We start from the raw sequence: 22,560 nt of genomic DNA, 5'->3' as shown, positions 1-22,560 counted from the left end.
ACCTGTATATTTGAAGACAGCTGTCATGTGCCCAAAGTTTTATCTTCTCCAGGCTAAACATTTCCAATTCCTCTGTGAATTCCTCAGGTGGTATGACCTTGAGGTTCTTCATTGAGCTGATGACCTTTCTCTCCAGATAGTCTAACATGTGGTGTCTAGAAGTGGGCATCCAGATGTGGTCTTAAAATATAAGCATAATAGGCTCTTGGCCAAGGATGGAATGCACTTAATAAGAGATGTCCTGTGCTCATCCAGAGCCAGGGTTTTCAACCAGATTTATCCCCCTCTTTCTACTGTTTTAACTTTTTACTTTTTTAGATTTACCTCACAACAAACTGGACAGCAGATGAGTATAGAAAAAGTTTTAATGAGTTATATCAGAAGAAAGAATGCTATGAAAACTATTAATATGTTAGTATAACAATGAAAAATCTGTGGAAGGAAAGATTTCTCACTCTTAATGACATAATGGAAGACAAGGTTTACAAACATAATCCATAATAATTCGTTCTTAGGACATGCAACTGATAAAGGGCCCAGTCCTAACTACACTGCCAGATACTCTGCTCCAACACTCATTTATCAGTTCTCTGATATTTTCAACTTTAATATAGTTTTTTTAAAATTATTCTATGTGGCTATGAATTATTTTCTAGGTGCCATGATAGATTATAAAGATTTGCATTTTCTTCTGGTGCTGATGTCATTCTTGGAACCTTATGGCCAACCCAACTCCTGCAAAACAGAGATACTGATATAATCACAACAGATGTTTAACCATTGGCAAAAAATATTCCTCAATTTCAAACTTCAGCACAATCAGAAAAAAAAATTTTCCATGGCCTATTTAGTTGGAGAAACATTGATATGGGCTTTTAATGATTCCCAGTTAAGTTAAACTGTGGAACAGTATAGGATGCCTTGATGCACTTATCAATTTGGGGAATGAAGTCTTCAAACAGTTGTTATTGTTAATGGGGGAGAGAGGTGGACTATAAAATCACTGTCTACAAATTTTAGGATTTAATAACATCATATTTGCCCTAAAAGATCAATGCTCTAATTCTTTGACTGTGATCACTTGAAGAATAGTACTTTCACTGCCAGGTTTTGGACTGACCTGGTAAACTCGGTCACATCTTTCATAATTATGTTGGCAACTGGACATTTAAATGTTTTATCTTCTATTATTTTCAGCACTGAAAGAATTTCATTTTCTTGATGATGCTTAAAGATTTGAATCAAATAGTATAGCACTATTAGTAGCAACTAGTAGGAAAAAGCTGAACCTACTAGTTATGCCATAAATGTTTTTTTTTTCCACTTAAGCTTCATTTTAGAAATCCAAGCTATTATTTATTACCATCCTGAATATTGTGAATAGTTTTTCTCCTGGTTTGGGTAAGATAAAGGAATTTACTCCCTGTGAAGAAAGTTTCATAGATATAGCTGTAGGTAACGCATAAGCTTTTGAGTAATCTGGTCTCTTTTATCACCAGCCATCCCTGAACACTTTTATCTGTCATATCTACCAAAGCCTTGTTAGGCCTTTAGAAGCATAAGAAAGACCAGGAGTTACATAAAAAAAACAGTTTTATTAAGATGAGCACATATATTTGATATTGTTATTTCAGAAATAGTCCAGGACAATGTCAATGCATGAAATAAATAGCACATTTTTCTACAAATATTCCTGGGACAAAGTCCATAGTAACATGTTCACATTTACAAGGAAGAGTGCTTCTTACCACCTCTCTATCAAGGCAACATTGTTGACGCATTGGTTAATAACCCTTTCCTACCTCATTGCTTTTTTATACAGCAGGGTTGTTTTAGCCTTCAGTATGTGTAAAGCTCCCAGTGTGTGGAACGTCATAAGCCTAAAGACACACTGGAAAATTGATTCTTCCTTTGTTACAGATGGACTTGCAACTAAGATTTTCATAGGAGAACCCTAGAGTTCACTCTCCTATGTGTTAGGTTCAATGTATACTCCCTAGAGTACTTATCCAAAATCTCAGTTCTTTACTTTCCAAAGATTTTTAATGGTCAATGAAACTGTAGGATAAATGACATGGGGTCAAAAAATACCATACCATTCCACTTGCCCTTGACCAACATATACAATATGGGGAGTAGGGTGGTTAAGTTCCTTACTGTCTGACCACTCCTGGTACTTTTTTGTTCCCAGGATAGAATAGGTGGCTAAGTCAGCTACCTCAAGAGGAAGGACTTTAAAAAAATTTTGGCAGGGGAAGTGGAGGAGGGGAGAAGGAGGATCAGAGATGATGTTAAAGAAGGGAATTAGAGCAACTGGAAGAGAGGGTGGCAAAGAAGAAAAGAGACTCCAACAGGAGAGAGGGTTTGTTGTCCAAACAAACCTTCCTTAGCCTCTTAGTATCTTGCAACCTTTATGTAAATGCCTTTATAATTCATCTCGGGAATAGGAATTCTAGATCATTGCATGAAAGTTCCAGTCAGAACTTGTTTATCAACAGCCAGTAGTCATCTTTCTTAAAACAGAAATGAATATCAATAGTAAGGAAGAGAGAGAGATCTGTTGAGTGGCTCTTGGTTCCATGACCATTCATTATATTCTGTTTGCACATTCATCATAGCCTGCTGATCCACTAATGAATATCCTACTTTGTTTTTCACTTACCTGTTTACTTTTTTGTATCCTCCAGTAAAGATAAACAAAAGGGCAGGGGACCATTTTCCACACCTGTTTTTATATCCCCAGAGCTTAACGTAGTGCCTCATACATGGTAAGCTTATTGAATTAATTTAAATTCTAGCTTTACCGGCCTACCTAGGGGTCAGCATTATGAGTTCAGGCTGCTGAAGCAGCACATGCTGCATCTGATCCTGAATGATTTTTAATTGACAATTTTTCTGAAAAGCAGATGTGCAATTGGGGACATGTGTTTTCAATTATAGTCTCATTATTGCTTTCCCATTCACCAGCAAAATAAAGCAATTAAGAATATTCTATTCATATGAATACTAGGAGGAGGGAGCAAGGAGAAGATGCTGGCCTGTTTTTCTCATCTGACTGTTCTAATGACATTTTTTCTTTCACACTCTGGTAGTTTAACTGCTGTATTTGTGTTTTTATTAACACAAGGCAGGTCCACCTCTTTCCAGATGGTACAGTAGAGAGTTATTTAATACAGTGCCCCTTACAATAAAGGCATGCTTGAGGCTACAAAATGGTTTTCATTTATGATCAGCCCAACCCTCCACCCTTGTTCTTTCAAAAAAATATACTGACTAGGACCACCCTATCAGATTACACTCAGTGTGGGTAATGGGGTGAAAACAGAAGTGATTCAGTCAACTTAATACAATTAAATCCAATATAAGTAGGTGTTGGCAGGAATGAACTTGTTATTTTTCTCTTCTCCCTTGTTCCTGATGAAATGGGTTTTTTTAATTAATTTATTTTAATTTACCAACAATCATTTCCATAAGCATTTGAGTTTTAAATTTTTCTTCCCTCCAATTTTCACCCCCTTCCCAAGACGGCGCACACTCTGATGTAGGCTACACATATACATTCCTATTAAACATATTTTCACATTAGTGATGTTGTAAGGAAGAATTAGAACCAATAGGAGGAACCACAAGAAAGAGAAAACAAAACAAGAAAAAAAATAGCAAATAGTATGCTTCAATCTGCGTTCAAACTCCACAGTTCTTTCTTTGAATGTGGATAGCATTTTCCATCCCGATGAAATTTTAGCTGTGGCCCTAAGAACTTTGTTTTGTACAAATTTTTAAAGCACACCAGATGAAAGCCAAGTTGACAGTCACAGAATCATAGCACTGGGAGGGTCCCTAAGATTATCTAATACAACTCATCCATACCTGAACAAAAAGCCCTACAACATAACCAACAAGTGGGCATCTGACCTTTATTTGAATACCTCCAATGAGGATAATCCCAAAGCAACCCACTTCCCTTCTGGATAATTTTAATTGTTAGAATTGTTTTTCTTACAGCAAGGCCAAATTGTTCCCATGCAATAATCTATTATTTGCAGCTTTTTTTTTTGAGATGCTTTTTTAATGGCTCTCTCAGTCTGAAAGTGTAGAAAATTATGTAGGGAATGAATAACAGAAACAGCATCTAGATTGTCAAGATACTAGGAGACACCCTGTTTTCCAGAGCTAAGGCCCAGCAAGCAAGCTATGCCCTGAGCTAGGCATAACAACAATCCTTTGCACTCACCCTCTGGCAAAAATCACATAATTATTATATTGCTTTGACCAGCACTAGATGTTCTCTGAGCTCAGACAAGCACCAAACAAGCTTGGGCAAGTTCTGGTCATGAAACCCTGAATCAAAATTGTCACAATGCTACTGTCACCCCTCATTGTCAGGACAACAGACATCTCCCCACACTGCCTCAGGTCCCCGCATTGAGGGTGGGGCTCTGGCACAGGTGTCTAGACCTCTCCTTGCTTGCAAGCCATTTCTCTCACTTTGAAATTAAATTTCTATTTGATTCCTGACTCTCCTGTCTCTAGCCTACTCTGTTTGGCACCAGCCATCCACAGGTTAGAGTCCGGTTCAGTCCAGTTGACAAGATCCAAAGTAGTTATACTTCTCTCTTCCCAGATTGTGGCATTCTAGTGTTCAGTCAACAAGATTTAAATTCCATCTCCCTTTCCATTCCTCATCTCTATTCAGTGATATTTGCCTTATTTCTATTATTAATCAGGACTCAAAGATAATTTAGGGGCACATAAAAATATGTGTGGTTGGGGGCAGGGAGAATGTTGCTTTTGTCTTAGGCCTGGAAGTCCTAAGATGGGGTAATGTCCCAGTCTGCTTTTGGCTTCACATCAAATCTAATATATGCTACCATAGACATATTGGCAAATTAAAATTTAAAAAAAAAGTCTGCTTTGCAGTCTTTGTTTTTATTTAGCTTGAAAAAGCTATACTTCTGAAGATGGAGCCTGTAATCATGTGTTAAGTTTTATTTAAACATGGGCTATTTTATATAAAGCCTTAAAACACGTATTGTACCAACTTTGTACAGAGCTTCTTTTAATGACGGAAAACCAAATGTAAAGCACAAATTGTAGGTACCTTAGAGCTTAATGTTATCCTTCTTCCAATTAATAACCACCCTAAGTAGTGATTTTTGGTGTCAAGATCCCCAGCCAATAAGTCTTTAAAATGTGGGACTGTACACGCAGCACAATGTAGGAGAAGTTAAAGTATGCTAGTATTCCCTGTTCCTATTTTAACCATAACATGAGTTAGTTTTTTGTTCTAACCTCCTCTGAACTATGCTGGACAGACTTGTCTCAGTCTCCTGTCATACAAGAAGATTTTGATTTTGAAAACAAAAAAAGAAAATGTTGGGGGAAGTCTCAACTCATTTTTGTGGCAGGTCAGTATTTCCTCCCACTTGAAAACAGCTTAACTATCTGTCCTTGGAGCAATAACTGAAGGGAATCCCATTTTTGATGGATCCAAACACAGAGTTCTTCGAACTCTCCATTCCAACCTCTCGGCTAAAGATTGTGTCTTGGTCACTTTCAAATTCAGACTCTGATACCATCAGACTGGAGTTCTGGTCTATGCTCCGGTGTTTAATTCCTGAGGATGAGCAAACAAAAGAATTAGGACAGAACTTCTGTATTTTTATCCTTAGTTCTCTATTTGTCATTTGAGGTTAAAAAAAAAACTTTCAGTATACTCTTCAGGTTAAAAATAAATACTATAATACTAATATTACTATGTAATACTAATATAGTATATCAGTATATATTAATATACAATTAATATATAATACTGGGCAGCTAGATGGTCCAGTGGATAGAGTGCCAGGCCTGGAGTCAGGAAGACTCATCTTCCTGAGTTCAAATCTGGCCTCAGACACTTACTAGCTGTATGACCCTGGGCAAGTCACTTAATCGTGTTTGCTTCAGTTCCTCATCTGTAAAATGAGCTGGACTCCAATATCTTTGTCAAGAAAACTCCAAATGGGGTCACGAAGAGTTGGACATGAGTGAAATGACTGAACAACAACAGTATATAATACTAATGCTATTTAAACTACGCATTTTACTCAGACTTTATATACTTTGTAAAATGAGGAGGTTGGACAAGGTGATTTCTAATGTCTTATTAACCTTTAAAATCCTATGATTCTATGTGTACAGCAGGGTTCTTGAGGTGAAATTTTGGTAGAAGAATAGTTACAGATAAAGCTGGATAAGTTGGTTATAGGCAAATTGTAAAAGGCCTTCATGCCTGGCTAGGAAGTTTAGATTTTCCCCTATGAGCAGGAGGGATTTGGTGATTAAGTGAATGTTTTAGGAAGAATTATCTGGCCATGGTGTGTAGGGGAGAAAAAATGAAAGTTGAAGAGGCTATTATAGTCAAAAAGATCAGTTAAGAAACTATTGCAATAGCTCATGTATGAATGAGGTGATGAGATTGAACTAGGGTGGTACTAATTGGAAGGAAACAGATGCAGAAGACATTGTGAAGGAAGGATGGACTTGGTGATAAGGGTATGGGAATCAAAGGAGAAGAATCATAAATGACTACTCTTTTTTTTTTTTGTATTTTTAGGCAATTGGGGTCAAGTGACTTGCCCAGGGTCACTCATCTAGTAAGTATCAAGTTTGGTCTGAGCCCAGATTTGAACTCAGTTCCTCCTGACTTCAGGGCCGGTGCTCTATCCACTGTGCCACCTAGCTGCCCCATAAACGACTACACTTGATTAGAAGAATGGATGGATGGATAAAAAAAAGCATTTATTAAGCACTTATTATGTGTAATCACTATGCTAAGTGCTGGGGATACAGTCAGAGAAATCTGTTGGGAAACATGGTACATAGGGATGGTTCAGATGCAAAAAGGTGCTTCCATTAAAAGCAATAGTGAGGCTAGTATTGGGAACTGACTTTAGGGGAAGGACATAATAAAGCAGCATTGACATTACACATGAGGAAATATTTTGAGTATTTGAACAAAGACACTACATAAACTCAAGGTGGTAGTACTGTCTTTTGCCCTCTCAGGACTTCAACCATAATTATATACAGCTGCAATAATTGATTCTGTTGTGACTCAAGAGTTGGCAGTTTGGGAAAAGTCATAAGTAACTATACTGTTGTACTCCTTTGGATGGGAATTCAAGTAGCCTCACAAAATCAAAAGTTGCTGATTAAATGCTTCTTGAATTAGTACCCAGGAATTGAAAGATACCAAAAGACTTTCTCATAATCCATCTCTCTGTCTCCAAAGCATAGGTGTCTCTCAAGACTCAGTCCTAGGCCTTTTCTCTTTACATTCTCTCCCTTAATGACCAAAGCAGATCCTATGGGTTTAGTTACCATGTGTATGCAGATGACCTAATGCTACATATTTAGCCCTACCCTGTCTTGAGCTCCATTCCCACATCAGCAACTCATACTGGGACGTGTCTCAAACCACAACATATTTAAAACAGAATTCTCTTTCTTCACCCCTAAACTGACCACTTGTCCAAACTTTCCTATTTCTACTGCAGATGCCACCATCCTTCTAGTCTCCCAAGTTCATATCCTGGATTTGTAATTTGACTATGTCCTCTTTCTCATCCCTCATATCTACTCTATTGCCAAGTCTTAGTGATTCTACCTTCAAAACAGCCTTATTACATCTGTTTTTCCGCTCACATGGGCATTCTCTTCATTCAGGCCCTTATCACCCCTCTTCTGGACCATTGAAATAAGCTCCTAATTGGTGTCACTTTGTTCCAGTTTTTCCTTTTTCCAATTCATCTTCCACCCCATTGCCAAAATCATTTCTCTTACAAGATATAACTTTGTTATATCATGCCATTCTCTTGTTCAAAAATCTTCACCAGCTCCCTATTACCTTTAAGATAATATATGAACCACTGAGTCTGGCATTTAAAATCCTACATGATTTCACTGCAACTTTTCTAGACTTAGTCATTTATTCCCCTTCATACACTCCATATTCAACCAGATTGGCCAACTAACTGTGCCCCCAAATCAGTATTCCTTCTCTTGTCTCTATGTCTTCTCACAGCATAACACCTGAATCTCTCCACAACCTACCTTTTTTGATACCTGATGTTACTCCCCTTCAATATGTTCCAGCCAAACCAGTTTATTTGCTATTTAGGGAACTTAGGATTCCATCTCTCACCTCTGTGCCTTTGTCTAGGCTGTGCCTCATGCCTGGAATGCTCTCCCTCCTTTCCTTTGCCTCTTAGAATCTGGCTTTCTTCAGCTCAGGTGCCACCTCCTACCAAAGACTTTCTAGACCAAACCCCACCTCCCCTTCAATTGTTAACGTACTTTCTCTCCTCAAATTAATTTGTATTTACTTATCTGAATATACATGATCCCTCAGTAAAATATGATTTCCTTTGAGGGCAAGCATAATTGTAAACCCAATGCTTAGCACATTGCTCTGTACCGGTCTATGTTTAATAAATACTGAATCATTTTTAAGGCAGATATTAAATGATTTTAAAATAAAAGTAAGCTGCCTGAGTTAAATGCACTATGCACAAACTAATCTTGGAAAAGCCCCCTGATTCTGCATTTACATGAATAATAATTACTGAAAATGACTTACTATGATTTTTGAAGTGTATTTGTTCATTCTAAAGCATTCATATGATTCACAGGATTTTAGGAACTGGAAAGGACCTCAGAGTTCATGTGGTATAATTCTGTCATTTTATAGAACAGGAAATGGAGGTTCATGAAGTACCCGGAGTAACACAGTAAATGCTAGAATCAGGATTTGACCCCAGGGCTTCTGGCTTCAAGTCTAGCATTTGCTCTAGCATATGACAGGTATGGGGGGACATGGAGGAAAAGGCATTTGGAAATAGATTGTAGTGCACCAGAACTTTACATTTCCTTGCACTCAACCATCGAGTCCCAAATCCAGGAAGAATGAGCGTTTTGAGTTGTATTTGTTTCCACACTTAAGTGTTAATTGGAAATGATTTTCCTTTTCTAATCTTTTGTTTACACTTATGGTGTATTCTGAGATACACCATATAATGCAGACCCCCTACAAAATATTTTTAGTGTGTCTTTTCCCCAAATATTCTCATAGTTCTTCATTAACTCTTAATTAAATTTTACAAGCTATCACTTTCCTTTACCCCTATAGCCTTGAATAATGTCAACTGTTATTCTCTCCAGATGCCCAAAGGGGCATAATCCTGGCAGTGGTACACAATGAGCCATTGACCAAACTGACATCAACCAAGTCTCCTGACAGGGATCTGCTGCCCTCAAATTCAACCGTGATAACTCTGGGACAAATGTCTGAATTAAATGATGTGTTGATAGTATAAAATTATCTTGTTAAATATCTTACCAAATTTAGGACTTAGCTCCAGTTTTTCTTGGTCATCAATATTATCCAGAATGGTATATTTTGTTTTTTTTCTTATTTTAGTTCTTTTCTGTCTGAAAGGAAAAATAATAAGTGCAAATCAAATTCTCAGAAAGGTGAACTCTCTAAGGTAATAAAGGATACACAAAAATATGTGGCTAGACCTAAAGGAGATGTCTTACCTTAAAAATGTAACTCCCGCTTTTTAATAAAGTCTTACATTTATCTATATAATGAGCCTTTGGGCAGGTCTCAGGGGAAGGACAGGATTCCGGACACTTGGGCAGAGGCACTGGGGCATGCTAACCTTGACTCCCTATGTGAGTCTCCTACTTTTTAACTTTAAGGAACAGGAATGTTTAGGGGGGTCATCAGCTGCCAGGACCCCTGATGTTAGGGCAGTGAGACACAGGATTACATTACCTATGTTGGTTTAGGACCTGTGTGCTGCTAGAATCTAGGCTGGAGAGAAAAGCCCTGCATTTCCCCTTCAGCTTTCCTCTTCTCTCCAGTATGCTCTATTTCAGGCCTGAAGACATTTGGTCAGTGGGGCACTTATAGCCCGTGCGCAGCTTGTGGCCTGTGAAAGGATTTTGGTCAGCCCATGAAAAACACAGAGGATGTAAAATTGGCCTACACAACAGACTGCCAGCGGGCCGCTGTGGTGGGCCACATGTTGGGCAGGCCTACTCTATTTAAATCTGCTGTTTCCCTCACGGCTTGGTGGGCATTTTCTCTAGTATATTTAAGGGTTTACTTTATTTCTAAAATCTGAAAATGTAATAAAGCTGTTGACTAACTGAATAGCTAAACTGTGTTTGCTATTGCTTGACTGCACTATGTACGGGGCGGGGAGAGAGGACAGGTGATTTATGATGTGTCTGCCAGAGCAAGATATCTCACTGGAGGCTCAAAGTCTGAAGATTAGAGGAAGAAGGGGGGAGGGGGGGAAGAGAAGAAGAAATTATTGCTTTTTTGTTTGTTTTGGTGAGGCAACTGGGCTTAAATGATTTGCCCAGAGTCACACAGCTAGTAAGCATTACGTGTCTGAGGTCATATTTGAACTCAGGTCTTCCTGACTCCAGGGCTAGTGCTGTATCTACTGTTCCACCTAGCTGCGCCAAGAAGAATAAATTATTGAAGAAGATTGAAAGGGATAAAAGGAAGAAGAAAAAGTAGGAAGGGGAGAGAGAAGGGAAAGGGGAGAGAAAAGGGGAGAAGAGGAGAAAAGAAAGAAGGGAAAAAATGGGGAGGGAGGAGAGATGAAGAAGGGGAGAGAGAGAGAGAGAGAGAGTGTCAGGTCTCAAGGTAGGACAGCCCATCCCACACAAAGCTCTGCCGACCAGCCGACCTTCCTAGTAGCAAGCAAACATTGCAGTGACATACAACAATGGAGTCTTATAAAGCTTTTTCCCCCCCACAAAGATCCTGTGAAATAGGTATTGATAATATTATTTTCCCCATTTTATAGATAACAAAACTGAGACTGATAGGTTGCCCAAGTTCATACAGTCTTTCCAGGTGGCAAGTCTTAGTGCTCTCCCTACTACATGATGTCGATGTCTCATATCATTTTTAGAAAAAGCATGCAGACAACCCAGGTAGAACCTATGTCAAAGAGCTTGCCTTCTCAGTGAGGGGGGAAGGAAGGGAGTGAGGAGAGAATCTGGAACTCAAAATTTGAAAAAAGAATGTTAAAATTGCTTTAACATGTAATTGGGAAAAATATTAAATAAAAAAAGAAATAGCATGTACACAGATATGTAAAATAAACACAAAAATGTATCAGGCTTTAGAGAAATCATTTAGGAACAAAAGCAGCCATGCTGCACCACACCAATCAAATGAAGTTAACTAGGAAAGGGGAATAAGGACTCCGAAAAAGCTGAGGATTTGGTGGTCACTGGGGCCCCCCAAATGCAGTGTCAGTAGTGGAAGTGAAGATGGAAGCCACATTTCAGGGATTTAAGTAGTGAAGGAATATTGAATGTGGTCCATGTATTTGAAAAATCTGGTCACAGAGAATGAGATGGAAGATTGAAGTGGGGTTATCTAAGTCAAGTGTATACATTTCCAGCATAGCAGAGATTTCATTGTGTCTTTAGGTAGAAGAGATAGTACTAATAGAAAGAGAAAAGTTGAAAAAAAAAGGATATAATTAAAGATTTTGGAGGAAGGTGGTAGAATCAAGATTAAAGTGATAGGAAGTTAAAATTTTGTGAGACTTCCTTTCAAGAAATTACCTGGATGATTTTCTTCCTTCAACCCACTCAGAAAAATAGACTATAGCATGTAAGGTGGCTAGAGATACAATTCTGGAGAAGGACCTTGGAGGTTTGGAATCAATCAGTAAGCATTTTTAAAGTGCCTACTCTATGCAATGCACCATGCTAAGTGCTAAGCTGCTAAGTACTAAAATCCAAACAGTTTCTGCTCCCAAGAAGCTTACATTCTTACAAGGGAGACAACCTATATATTTGTAGGTCTATTTAAGATACATACAAATCAGTTACTAGGTAACCTTAGAGAGTAAGATAGCAGGGAGGTATTGTGTAGGGGCAGGGGAGGGGGAAGAAAAAAGGGGGAAAAACCCAGGACCAGATGTCTTCATAAGCAAATTCTATCAAACATTCATAGAACAATTAATTGCATTGCACAAATTGTTTGCAAAAATAGCATAAGACGGCACCCTACCAAATTCCTTGATATCTAAACCAGGGAGAGTCAAAACAGAGAAAGAAAACTACAGATAATACTCCTAATGAACACTGACAGAAAAAAAGATTAAGTTAAATATTTTAAAAGGCTACTACACTGTTATCACAAAGATTATGGAGTATGGCCAGGATGGATTTGTACCAGGAATTCAGGGTTGGTAAAATTGTATGATTATATCGATAGATGAAGTAAAAGCTTTTGACAAAATACAATAGCCTTTTCTGTTAAAACACACACACACACACACACACACACACACACAAAGAAACATAGGAATAAATTAACTTTTCCTTAATATGTTATAGTATATATCTAAAATTAATGTAGATGAATTAGAAGCCTTTCTAGTAAGATAAGGGGTGAAGCAAGATTATCCATTGTCACCACTACTATTTAATATAATCCTAGATTTAAATGCTATCTATAACTATAAAACAAGAAAAAGAAATTGACACAAAGGAACTAAATAATTGCTTTCTGAAGATGATATGATGGTATACTTAGACAATCCTAGAAGTCAACTAAAAATTTAATTGAAACAATAACTTAGGCAAAATTGCAAGATATAAAATTTGTGGTCATTGTTTGGTCAGTTAGTCATGTCTGACTCTTCATGACCCCATTTGGGGTTTTCTTGGCAAAGATACTAGAGTGGTTTGCCATTTCCTTCTCCAGTTCATTTTATAGATGAGGAAACTGAGGCAAACAGGGTTAGTGACTTGCCCAGGGTCACACAGCTAGTTTCTGAGACCAGACTTAAACTCAGGTTTTCCTGACTCCAGGCCCAGCAGTCTATCCACTGTGCCACCTAACTGCACTAGAGAAAATAGTGTGTTGTAGTAATCCTTGAAGAACTTTTCCGTTTCTTTCTGTTTGTTGTCCTCTCTTTTTTTTCTCCTTAAATACCCTAAGGATTATTTTGCTTAGTTGGATCTCTTTCTAAGATTTCTGTAAAATGGATTAACCTTCAACTGCTCATCTGTTTTCTGAAGTAAAACGTTTCATCATTCTTTGTAAGATTTTACAAATGAGTTATATTTTAGACCAGTGTTGCTTTTAGTTGCTATCTCTCTCTGTCTAGTAAATAAGTCGGATATTTGCTGAATCCTACACACTATGCTTTTCTTAATAGAGCCCTAGATTGCATTAACTCTTTTTTGGATGCTATATTATCCTGTTGACTCATAATGACCTTCCAGTCACCTAAAAGCCCCATAAAAAGAAAAAAAATCACTGTCCAGCCACACTTCTCCCATCATTCTACTTGTGAAGTAGTTTTTTTTTAATTCAAAGGTCAGACTTCACAGCTGTTATTATAAAATTTTATCTTAATAGAGTCAACCTAACACTCTAACCTGCCAAGATCTTTTTTGATTCTGAATCTGTCATCTAGAATGTTAGCTATTTTATAGCTCTGTGTCACTTCCAAATTTGATAAGCATACCATCTATGCTTTTATCTTAGTCACTAATAAAAAATCTCTCATCTCCCCCCTCTCAGAATCTTTATCTCTTTCAAGTCTTAACTCAGTCATCATCCTCTCCTTGAAGCCCTCCCTGACCTACTCAGCCAAAAATAGTCTGTTATTCCTCAAATATTCCTAGAGCACCTTATCTGGATCTCTTCTTTGACTCCATCACACTCTTCCTTTTATTATACTTATTTTTTTATACATGTTACATCCCTTTCACCCCTAGATAGAACATAAACACTAGAGAGTAGGATTTTGTACACCCAATACCTTGTACCAAATAGGTGTGTAAATAAAATTCTTATTAAGTTCAATTTGTTAAATAGCATTTTGTCAATCCATCCATCCATTCATTCAACTACCATTCATCATTCATCTACTGTGACTGTGCTAGACATTGAGGAATATACAAAATTAATTAAGGCAAGGTCTCTACTCTCAATAGAATATATATACTCTATGCATTTAAACATATTCTAATGTCTATTACAATGATTTGCATACCTGCAAATATACTAGGTTATAAGCTCCTTGATGGGGAGGGACTCTTAGGTTTTTCAATTTTTCAGCTCCAGAACTTAGCCCATGCATATTAGGTACCTAATAAATGCTCACTGAGGTAATGAATGAACAGTAAGGAATTGGGAAGACAGTTCTAAGAAAGGAAATATGGTTAATCGATAGGCGTAATTGGTACCAATCATTCTTTTCCAAACATACACACCAACTAAACTGCCCCATGTGGCTCTTCTCATGTGGGGGGTGTTATTTTTCAAACACACAACAACCAAACCATGACAAATACATGCTGAACAGCAACAAAGAGCACTTTCATATCATGTTGCTTCCTATGGTAAAAACAAAACACTAACTTCATCATTTTCTCATCGACTTGTACAACATAGAGCCGTAGCATTTTCAAAACAATCCAGATCATGGCAACCATCTCAGCAGGTATGTGTGGGATCCAGTTCAGGGAACACTTGACCTGTGGCTGAGGGACAGTTCTGATCTTCTCGTACCAGCTTTTCCTTTCAGAAAGTGTGAGAGCCTAGTCATGCTCTAGGTCGAGATTGTTTAGTGGTATGATACAGACTGGTACCACACTGGTTGTGCTGCCAGTTTTGTAGCAGCATAATTTTAAAAAAAAATTTTTCTTTAAGGTAAAGCCCTTCATTTTGGCCACATGTATCTGGCACAATCAGTTATGCAGTCTCATGTGGAGAAATACCACGTGCTCTCTGTTCTCGCGGCATTCAGAGTCAGCCTGTGATGGTTCAGTCTCCTCACAATAAGACTGACAAAGAATTCTGAGATTAGTCTGCTGTCATGACAACCTCAGGAGCTTCCCAGGGGCCACTCCAGAGAACAGGATGCAAGGTAAAACATTAGGCATAATTTTTCCTTGCCTATATGATCTCTCTTAAAACTTTACATTTATCAAAAGCAGTAAAGGTAAATCATATATTTATCAGGTATGATAAAAATAATCAAAACTTTCAACCCATAATAATTTCTAGTACTCTACCCTAAAGAATGTCTTGGTTAGCAAAGCCCTAAAGAGCACCAAGAGGAACTGGGAGGATTAGGGAGGAGGGGGCAAAAAAAATAAGAGAAAATAGGATTTGACCTAGAATAAAGGTTCTTATCCCTTTTTGTGTTATAGATCTATTTGGCAGTCTGGTGAAGCCTATGGAGCTCTTCTCCGAATAATGTTTTTTAAACTACACAAAAGAAACCTGTTATATTATCAAAATGTTTTTAAAAACATAATTTCATGGACCCCAGGTTAAAAACTCCTGATCTAGAGTAACTTAGCTAGCCTCTTCTAAGATGTGAGGCCTTTGTAAGAATAGTTTTATTGAGGGGGGTGAGAGTTAATTCATTAAGACACCTCAAAGAAGTAGTTTATAAAGTACTTTATCTTGTCTCCTTTGTCAAGCAGTTTAGCAATTTACAAGTCCTAAGCAGAAGACCCTAGGGCTGTCATCTCACATTCAGTGTGTCTTTTATTTTATTAAAAATACATGTGCCAACCAGGTACCTTTTGCAGCAGCAGATGCAGAGCCAAGTAAAACCCACCATTATCACAATCAGAGTAAAAGCCAACAGAGTCACGTAGAAAATACTCCATTCTGGAAAACAAGAAAACCAAAATGTTTTTGCACTTTGCAGAACAACTTGATGTATGCTATTTCACACTGAATAAATATTTTTAAGGCACTACAAGCAGAGATTCATGCTGTTGATTCCCCTGCCTAACACAGAACCATCAGAGGTGGGATACAAGTCTAAGGAGAACTGAAGGTCACACAATTAATACTGAAACTGCTGTCTCCACATGCTAGGCATTCTTATGCCAAGCAGAACAGAGGACCCCAAAATTATTCAAATTCAACTGTGATTCCAGAAGATCATTGCCTCTGCTGATAGGTTATACATCCACGTATCTCACAGAGAACACTTGTTTGAAAACCTTGAGAAATTCAAAAATTACCTTGTCTGGAAACATTTATGAAGTCCATAGGGTCCTAAAGCAGGGGTGGGGAACCTGTAGCCTCGAGGACACATGTGGCCCTCTAGGTCCTCAAATGCGGCCCTTTGATTGAATCCAAATTTCACAGTGAAAAGCCACAGGTTCCCCACCCCTGTCCTAAAGAAACTATTGGGTCTAGCTGAAAGAAAAATGTGGCTGTCATGTGTCTATCTGTGTGGCATCGTGCACTTAACACTGAGTCACGCAATAGATCAGAATCTTCCCAATTCACATTCCTTCCACATCTGTTCATAGATAAAGCTCTAGGCATAAAGAAATTATACAGGGGAACAACAAAGGCCTAAAACACAACCTGCCTACCCAGTACAAGAGATGAATTCAACTAGCCTTTTTCTCCACAGTCAATACTTTCAACAGGGTTGTATAGGAATGTAATTGTAGAATTTAAAATGCTAATTTCTTTCCTTTATCATGTCCACTCTAGCCCAGTGGCATGCTGGTAAATGTTTAACAACAAGCTCTCAAAAAATGCAGGTCACACTTTTAGTTTAATCTACTTTATTAATAACATTTTATGCCAATCAACAAAGCAATAAATCGGACCCTGATTTGTATCTTGCTGATTACCAAGGTGTAAATAAATCCTCACCTGAAAATTAAACAATCAACTCTGTGGGTTAGTTTGAGCTGGCTCCAAACTATGCCCATCTATTTATCTGATCCCCAAATTTATTTTCCAAGGTATACATTTGCCTGATTACTTTAAGATAATTTCCTCCCTGGACCACTGGCCTGCTCTGCTGGTGCCAGCTTCACTCCATGTGTGGCTGGGTTTGGTAGTGTGGACTGACTTCTTGTCTTATTCTGATCCCAACACAAAATCCAGCTAAGATCAATCTGTCAGACTGTCATGTTGGGTCAATCTAAACCAGGGCAATGGGTAACTTCTGAAGTCACCTATTTAAAGGAGTCATCCATAAAACCAAAGGGAGTTATTGCATGGAATTCACAATAATCTGTAATGGCATTTTCTGCCAAAGTAAATAACTGACCATCAACAAATATGAGGATAGCTAAAGTGGTTCAGTGGATAGACCACTGGGCCTGGAGTCAGGAGGACCTGAGTTCAAATTTGGACTCAGACATTTGCAAGCTGTGTGACCCTGAGCAAATCACTTAGCCCTGTTTGCCTCAGTTTCCCCAACTGTCAAATGAGCTGGAGAAGAAAATGGCAAACCACCCCAGTATCTTTGCCAAGAAAACCTTAAATGGGGTCATAAAGAATCAGACATGACTGAAACTACCAACAGCAACAAAGTAGATGTGAAGGGGAGGAAAGACTCAACATTTCACAAAAACACAAAATTTTAGTGTTGGAAGGGACTCTAATAGGGACTTTAATCCAACTATTACCCACTCCAACCCCGCACAAGCCAGTTTGAGGGTGTTGGGGAAGGGCAATATGGTACAGATAGACCGGGCAGGGAACATGACTATGCCCATTTCGTAGATAAAGAGGCTGAGGCTCAGAGAGATGAAGAGATTTGTCTCAGGCCATACAGCTAATAAATGGCAGAGTTCAGACAAGACTCCAGGTTGTCTGACTTGTTGACCAGTTTCCTTCCAACTCCTATCGCACTGTCATTAAAAGGCCAGAAATTCCCAATGCTCAGGACAAGTCCTCTGCGAGAGCTTGAAGGAGTGCTCTCTTTTCAATCCATTTTCTGCCTCTGATTAACTCTCTGCAGCAGGCCCTCACTTAGGGTTAGAGTCCTGGACAGTGTTAAAGCCTTGTGGCTGACAGACATATGATCAACTAAAGGAATGTGACTATCCTCCTGGACTCCCCTTCCCCCAAACCCTCACATTGTCCTTCGGTGACTTTTCTTGTTCCAGGGCTACAGAGTGGCAGATAACTGGATTCCAGAACAACTCCAAACAGAATTAGCATGGTGGAGGTGGAGCCGGAAAGGTTATTGATGGCCTTGGGCATTTGGGTTTTTCCGCTAGTGCCTAGGAGCAAATTCTGTTTGAGGTTCCAGAGCCACAAGCCCTGGGGTATAACAGCCAGTTAAGACACTGGGCCAGGACATCTGTCAGCACTGGCAAGATGCAAGTGAGCTCTACGTTTCAGAGCCAAAGCAGGGCCCGGGAAGTACTTTTCAAACCACTGTGGGTTGTTAGAAAGTTCTAATTGGCTGGATTCACAGGGCTGTTTTCTCAATTTACTTCAGGCTGGGAAAAGAGGTGAGTTCATTTGCAAATCCAGAAGACTATTTCCCAGCAGGAACCCAGGATCTTTGCAAGGCTACTTCGACCGAACTTACCACAATTGCTTTCTCCATCACTGAGGTAGCTCCGGATCAAGTTTTCCATCCACAACTGGTAGCAGATGCAGCGCTTGGTAATGGGATCACAGTGGCCATGGCCAGAACATTTCAAATGGCAAACTGGGAGCAGAATGGGAGAGGTAATAGTTACCACAGCAGAGAGAGATCTTGAGTTCCTCAGGGGCAAAAGTCCTCATATTTTACTTTTTTTGCATCCTAATACAGTGGCCCTTAAATACGCAATGATTTGATATTCTTCTGGTATATGTCCTATGATGCTGAAGGTGTGCCTTCAATTCTCAACTGTCTCGACTGAGACCAATCAATGAACAAATATCTATTAAGCACCTACTATGTGCAAGGCACTCTGCTAGGCGCTGATTATACAAAGCCAAAAAAGGAATAGCCCTTGCCTTCATGGAGCTTACATTCTATCAGGCAAATTACATCGAAAGGCTGCTGAACATTGCCACTGAAAAGCTCACTCATGGATTTGCATGTCAGAAAAAAATTAAATATATAATCAATGTTGCATTATCAAAATTGTATTATCATGTCCTTTGTTGCTCCCTCAGTACCAAGTGCTACCTTAACATAATAAGTATTATATTCAAAGGGCAAGGTGGTCCCCTAGGAATGTTACTGGTCCTAGGGGTTGGCTAGGACATCTATTAATACAAATACCAGCATATCTACGGTTATCCCTTTCACATCACAACTTTCCCAATCATGGTTTCGATATCTTACAGTTTGGCATAAGAAATTAAACGGGAATTTTTGGGGAGTTTTGCAGAAGCAGCAGACAACATGCAAAGACCAGCAGACAACACAAAAAAAAAGTTTAGAAACTCAGAAATGCGTAAAAGATATATATACATATATATAAAATATTATATAATGTCAATATATTTTATCTTTTAATACCATAGTAATTCAGACTTCTTTGGTACAAAGGGAAGGCTAAAAAATTTTAACACCAGATTACATGGGCGCCACACCCCTGAGAGGGATAACTATAGAGAGATATATACCAGTAGAAGGTAAGTTCCCTAAAGGCAGGGACAGTTTCTTTTTTTTTTTTTTTGCAAGGCAGTTGGGGTTAAGTGACTTGCCCAGGTCACACAGCTAGTAAATGTCAAGTATCTGGTCTGAGACTGAATTTGAACTCAGGTCCTCCTGACTTCAGGGCCGGTGCCCTGTCTACTGCACCAGCTAGCTGCCCCGACAGTTTCATTTTTATTGTTATTTCTTCCACATATGGCACAGTGCTGGCAAACATAGTCAGTGTTTAATAAATGTTTGCTGAATTGAGTTAAACTAAATCTAAGTCAATTTTTTGCCAGAAAAGGATCACATGAGAGTACTTATGATTAAAAAAAATGCAAGTTAGAACCACCTGGACACTTCTAAACTACTTAAGACCTTTAATTGTGAACTATAGTTGTGCTCTTTAATCTAATGGCATAAGGTACAAACAACATATAAACATGCAATCTTCTTAATTCCTGACACCTCTATCTACCTCTATCTACCACTGTCCCTCCTATTCAAAGATGAAACTAACGATGATAACTCTCTGTAGCAGTAGCTTTAAAAACTGACATATCATAAATATTCTATCCTAGCCTCCCTCAGATTTATAGGTTTGGCAAACCTTAGCCTGTCTCCATGTGTTATACTGTTTAGGAAACCTGCCAGAGAATTTAATGCAAAATCAGTGTTTAACATCTTAAGACTAGGCACTCTAAACTTTTACCTACACTAATCCTCTTCCTGTGTAAGTGAAAAGTTTCTGTGGTTAGAAAGTCTGACACTACAAGGAGAAACAAAAATGTTCACATAGGAGACCTACCTTCTGTGTCAACTCGCAGGACTTTAAAAAGTAAAAAGTCTGCCTTTTCCTTTAAGAGCTGAGAATGCAAAGTCCGGGCCACCTCAACAGCCTGGATGACTCTGAGAGGCTGCCCACTCTGCACATAGAATATGACCACAGTGCTGCAGAGGAGACAAGGAGGATATTCTCACATCAAACAAGTAGTCTTTCCCCTTGAACTTATCGATAGACTTTGAAAGTAGGAGCTTTAAAACTTTGTTGTTTTACAGACCCAGTATCCGTATGCTTTTACATGAACAAAGCAACTGATAATTTGGCGCTTTATTCATGTCATACTTTTTTTTGGTAATTTTTTTTATTTTAAACTTAAGTACAATAAGAAAAAAAAAACATTGCCATGTGCACAGCAGAACATGAGAGGATTGAAAATATAAAGCAATAAATTTCCATTTCAAGAAAGCCTATATAATAAATACTACACATTGTATTCAGAGCTGTCCATCTTTTCTTTACTTCCTTGTACATTTTATTTTGTTCTCTGCTATGCACTTTTTACTTTGTTCTTTTTTTCCTCCTTCTTCCCCCCCCTTCCCCAAGAAGGCGGCAGTTAAGTGCAGCTACACACACAAACACATACACACATATACTTACATACATATACATAGATATCTATAATCATACATACATATATATATTCATATGCATCTATGTAAGAATGTACTATACTTGTTTGTGCTCTGTTTCTCTGAAGGTAGATAACATCTTCCTTCATAAATCTAAGTCTTTCCATATTTTTCTAAATCTATCAACTCATCATTTCCTCCAGTGCAGCAATATTCCAATCTTATACTGTCTAGTTACTTTAAATAGTCTAAAATAATATTGATTAATATGGCTGACATATAGTGTAGTTTCCCTATTTTTCTCTTTTGACTAAATCTATTTTAGCTTTAACGCTGAGATCATGACTACTACCCCTGCCTTTTTTTCCCCTAATAAATTCTACTCCTGATCCTTATTTTATGTTTATCTCCTATCCCTCCTGACTCCTCTACTTTATTTCTACCTGCTACCTTGCCCTCCTATTACTTAACTTACCCCCCACACACAAGGATCCCTCCTTTAACCTCTCTCCCTCCCACCAACCTTTCCCTTTGCCCTCTTGTTCCTATCTGAATTTAGAAGACTTTTGTAACCTTCCAAATATATATGTTGTTCCCTCTTTATGCCATTCCCATTAGTCTAGACACTTTTCTATACCCTCCCATCCTATTCCCTCACCCTCTCTTTATAAATTTAGAAGATTTTTATTCCCTTCTAAATGTATACATTGTTATCTCATCAGGTCTTTTAGCCACCTTTGCAATAGTCTATAGGAGATTAAACATAAAATAATAACAGGAGAATGACTTGTCCCAGGATTATTTCTATTGAATAATAATAATAATCCAAATTTCTATATCATTTTGAGTCAAATAGCCTGGTATTAGAATTAGAAGGGAGATTATCTTATCTAAAATTCATTTCAAAGATGAGTGTGGTTTGGAGCCTGAATGAGCTGACTCATAATTTTCCCAACAGAACCTGTCCCTCCTGTCAGTTTTGTTAGATGTATCATTGCTTCCAGTCTCATCCAGGACCTAAACCTCAGAGTTATCTTTTCACTTTTTCCTCTGCTCTTCATTGCTTGCATCTCACAAGGTACCAAATTCTGTCAACTCTCTCTCTGTATTGTCTTTCATATCTATCTCCTTTAATGCTAATCACGTTGCCACAATCCTGGCTTCATCATCATTTACCTACACTATTATGATAACTTCAGAACTGGACTTCATTCCTGTAGTCAGTCCCTCCATCTCTCTAATCCCATCTTTCATGTAGCTTCAAAATTAATCTTCCTAATCTAGCCTTATTGTACACTATTTTCCTCCAAGAATTCCACATTCCAAACAAAATGGACTACCCACTATTCCCTGATTCCAAACTGTGCTCTCTAGACTCTGTGTATTCATTCAAAGTTGTACCCCATCACCAGACCAACCACGCTCCTCCTACATCTGCACCTATTGAAATCTCTCCTTTGAAAATGATTTCCCCTTCCATGTTATGCCCTTTGTCCTGCTTGTTTATCTGAATGCTTTTTTGCTCCTCCACTGGATTATAAACAGAGGACAGAGATAATGCCATTTTTCATTTTTGTATGCCCAATAGTTAGCACAACATTTCATACATAGGAAGAACTTCGGATTGGACACCAGAGGATCTGAATTCAAACCCTGGCTCCCTTACTTACCATGTGACTCCAGACAA

General features: G+C 38.4%; 1 protein-coding gene across 1 annotated transcript in view; it reads right to left on the bottom strand.

Moving 5' to 3' along the window:
• Positions 1-1,581: 1,581 nt before the first annotated feature.
• The window catches only part of KIAA0319 (KIAA0319 ortholog), a 126,742-nt gene continuing 105,763 nt past the window's right edge, over positions 1,582-22,560 (bottom strand). Inside the window, exons 17-21 of the mRNA XM_020986843.2 lie at positions 20,269-20,411; positions 18,414-18,536; positions 15,634-15,724; positions 9,383-9,474; positions 1,582-5,617 (exon numbers count right to left, since the gene is read on the bottom strand). Coding sequence (XP_020842502.1) covers positions 5,442-5,617; positions 9,383-9,474; positions 15,634-15,724; positions 18,414-18,536; positions 20,269-20,411 — 625 coding nt within the window. The 3' untranslated portion in view covers positions 1,582-5,441. The remainder of the gene's footprint in view (positions 5,618-9,382; positions 9,475-15,633; positions 15,725-18,413; positions 18,537-20,268; positions 20,412-22,560) is intronic.

The sequence above is a fragment of the Phascolarctos cinereus genome, unplaced genomic scaffold, assembly GCF_003287225.1.
Source record: "Phascolarctos cinereus isolate Bilbo 61053 unplaced genomic scaffold, phaCin_HiC Scaffold_4;HRSCAF=312, whole genome shotgun sequence".
Lineage (NCBI taxonomy): Eukaryota > Metazoa > Chordata > Mammalia > Diprotodontia > Phascolarctidae > Phascolarctos > Phascolarctos cinereus.
This window is presented reverse-complemented; position numbering and strand designations above follow the sequence as displayed.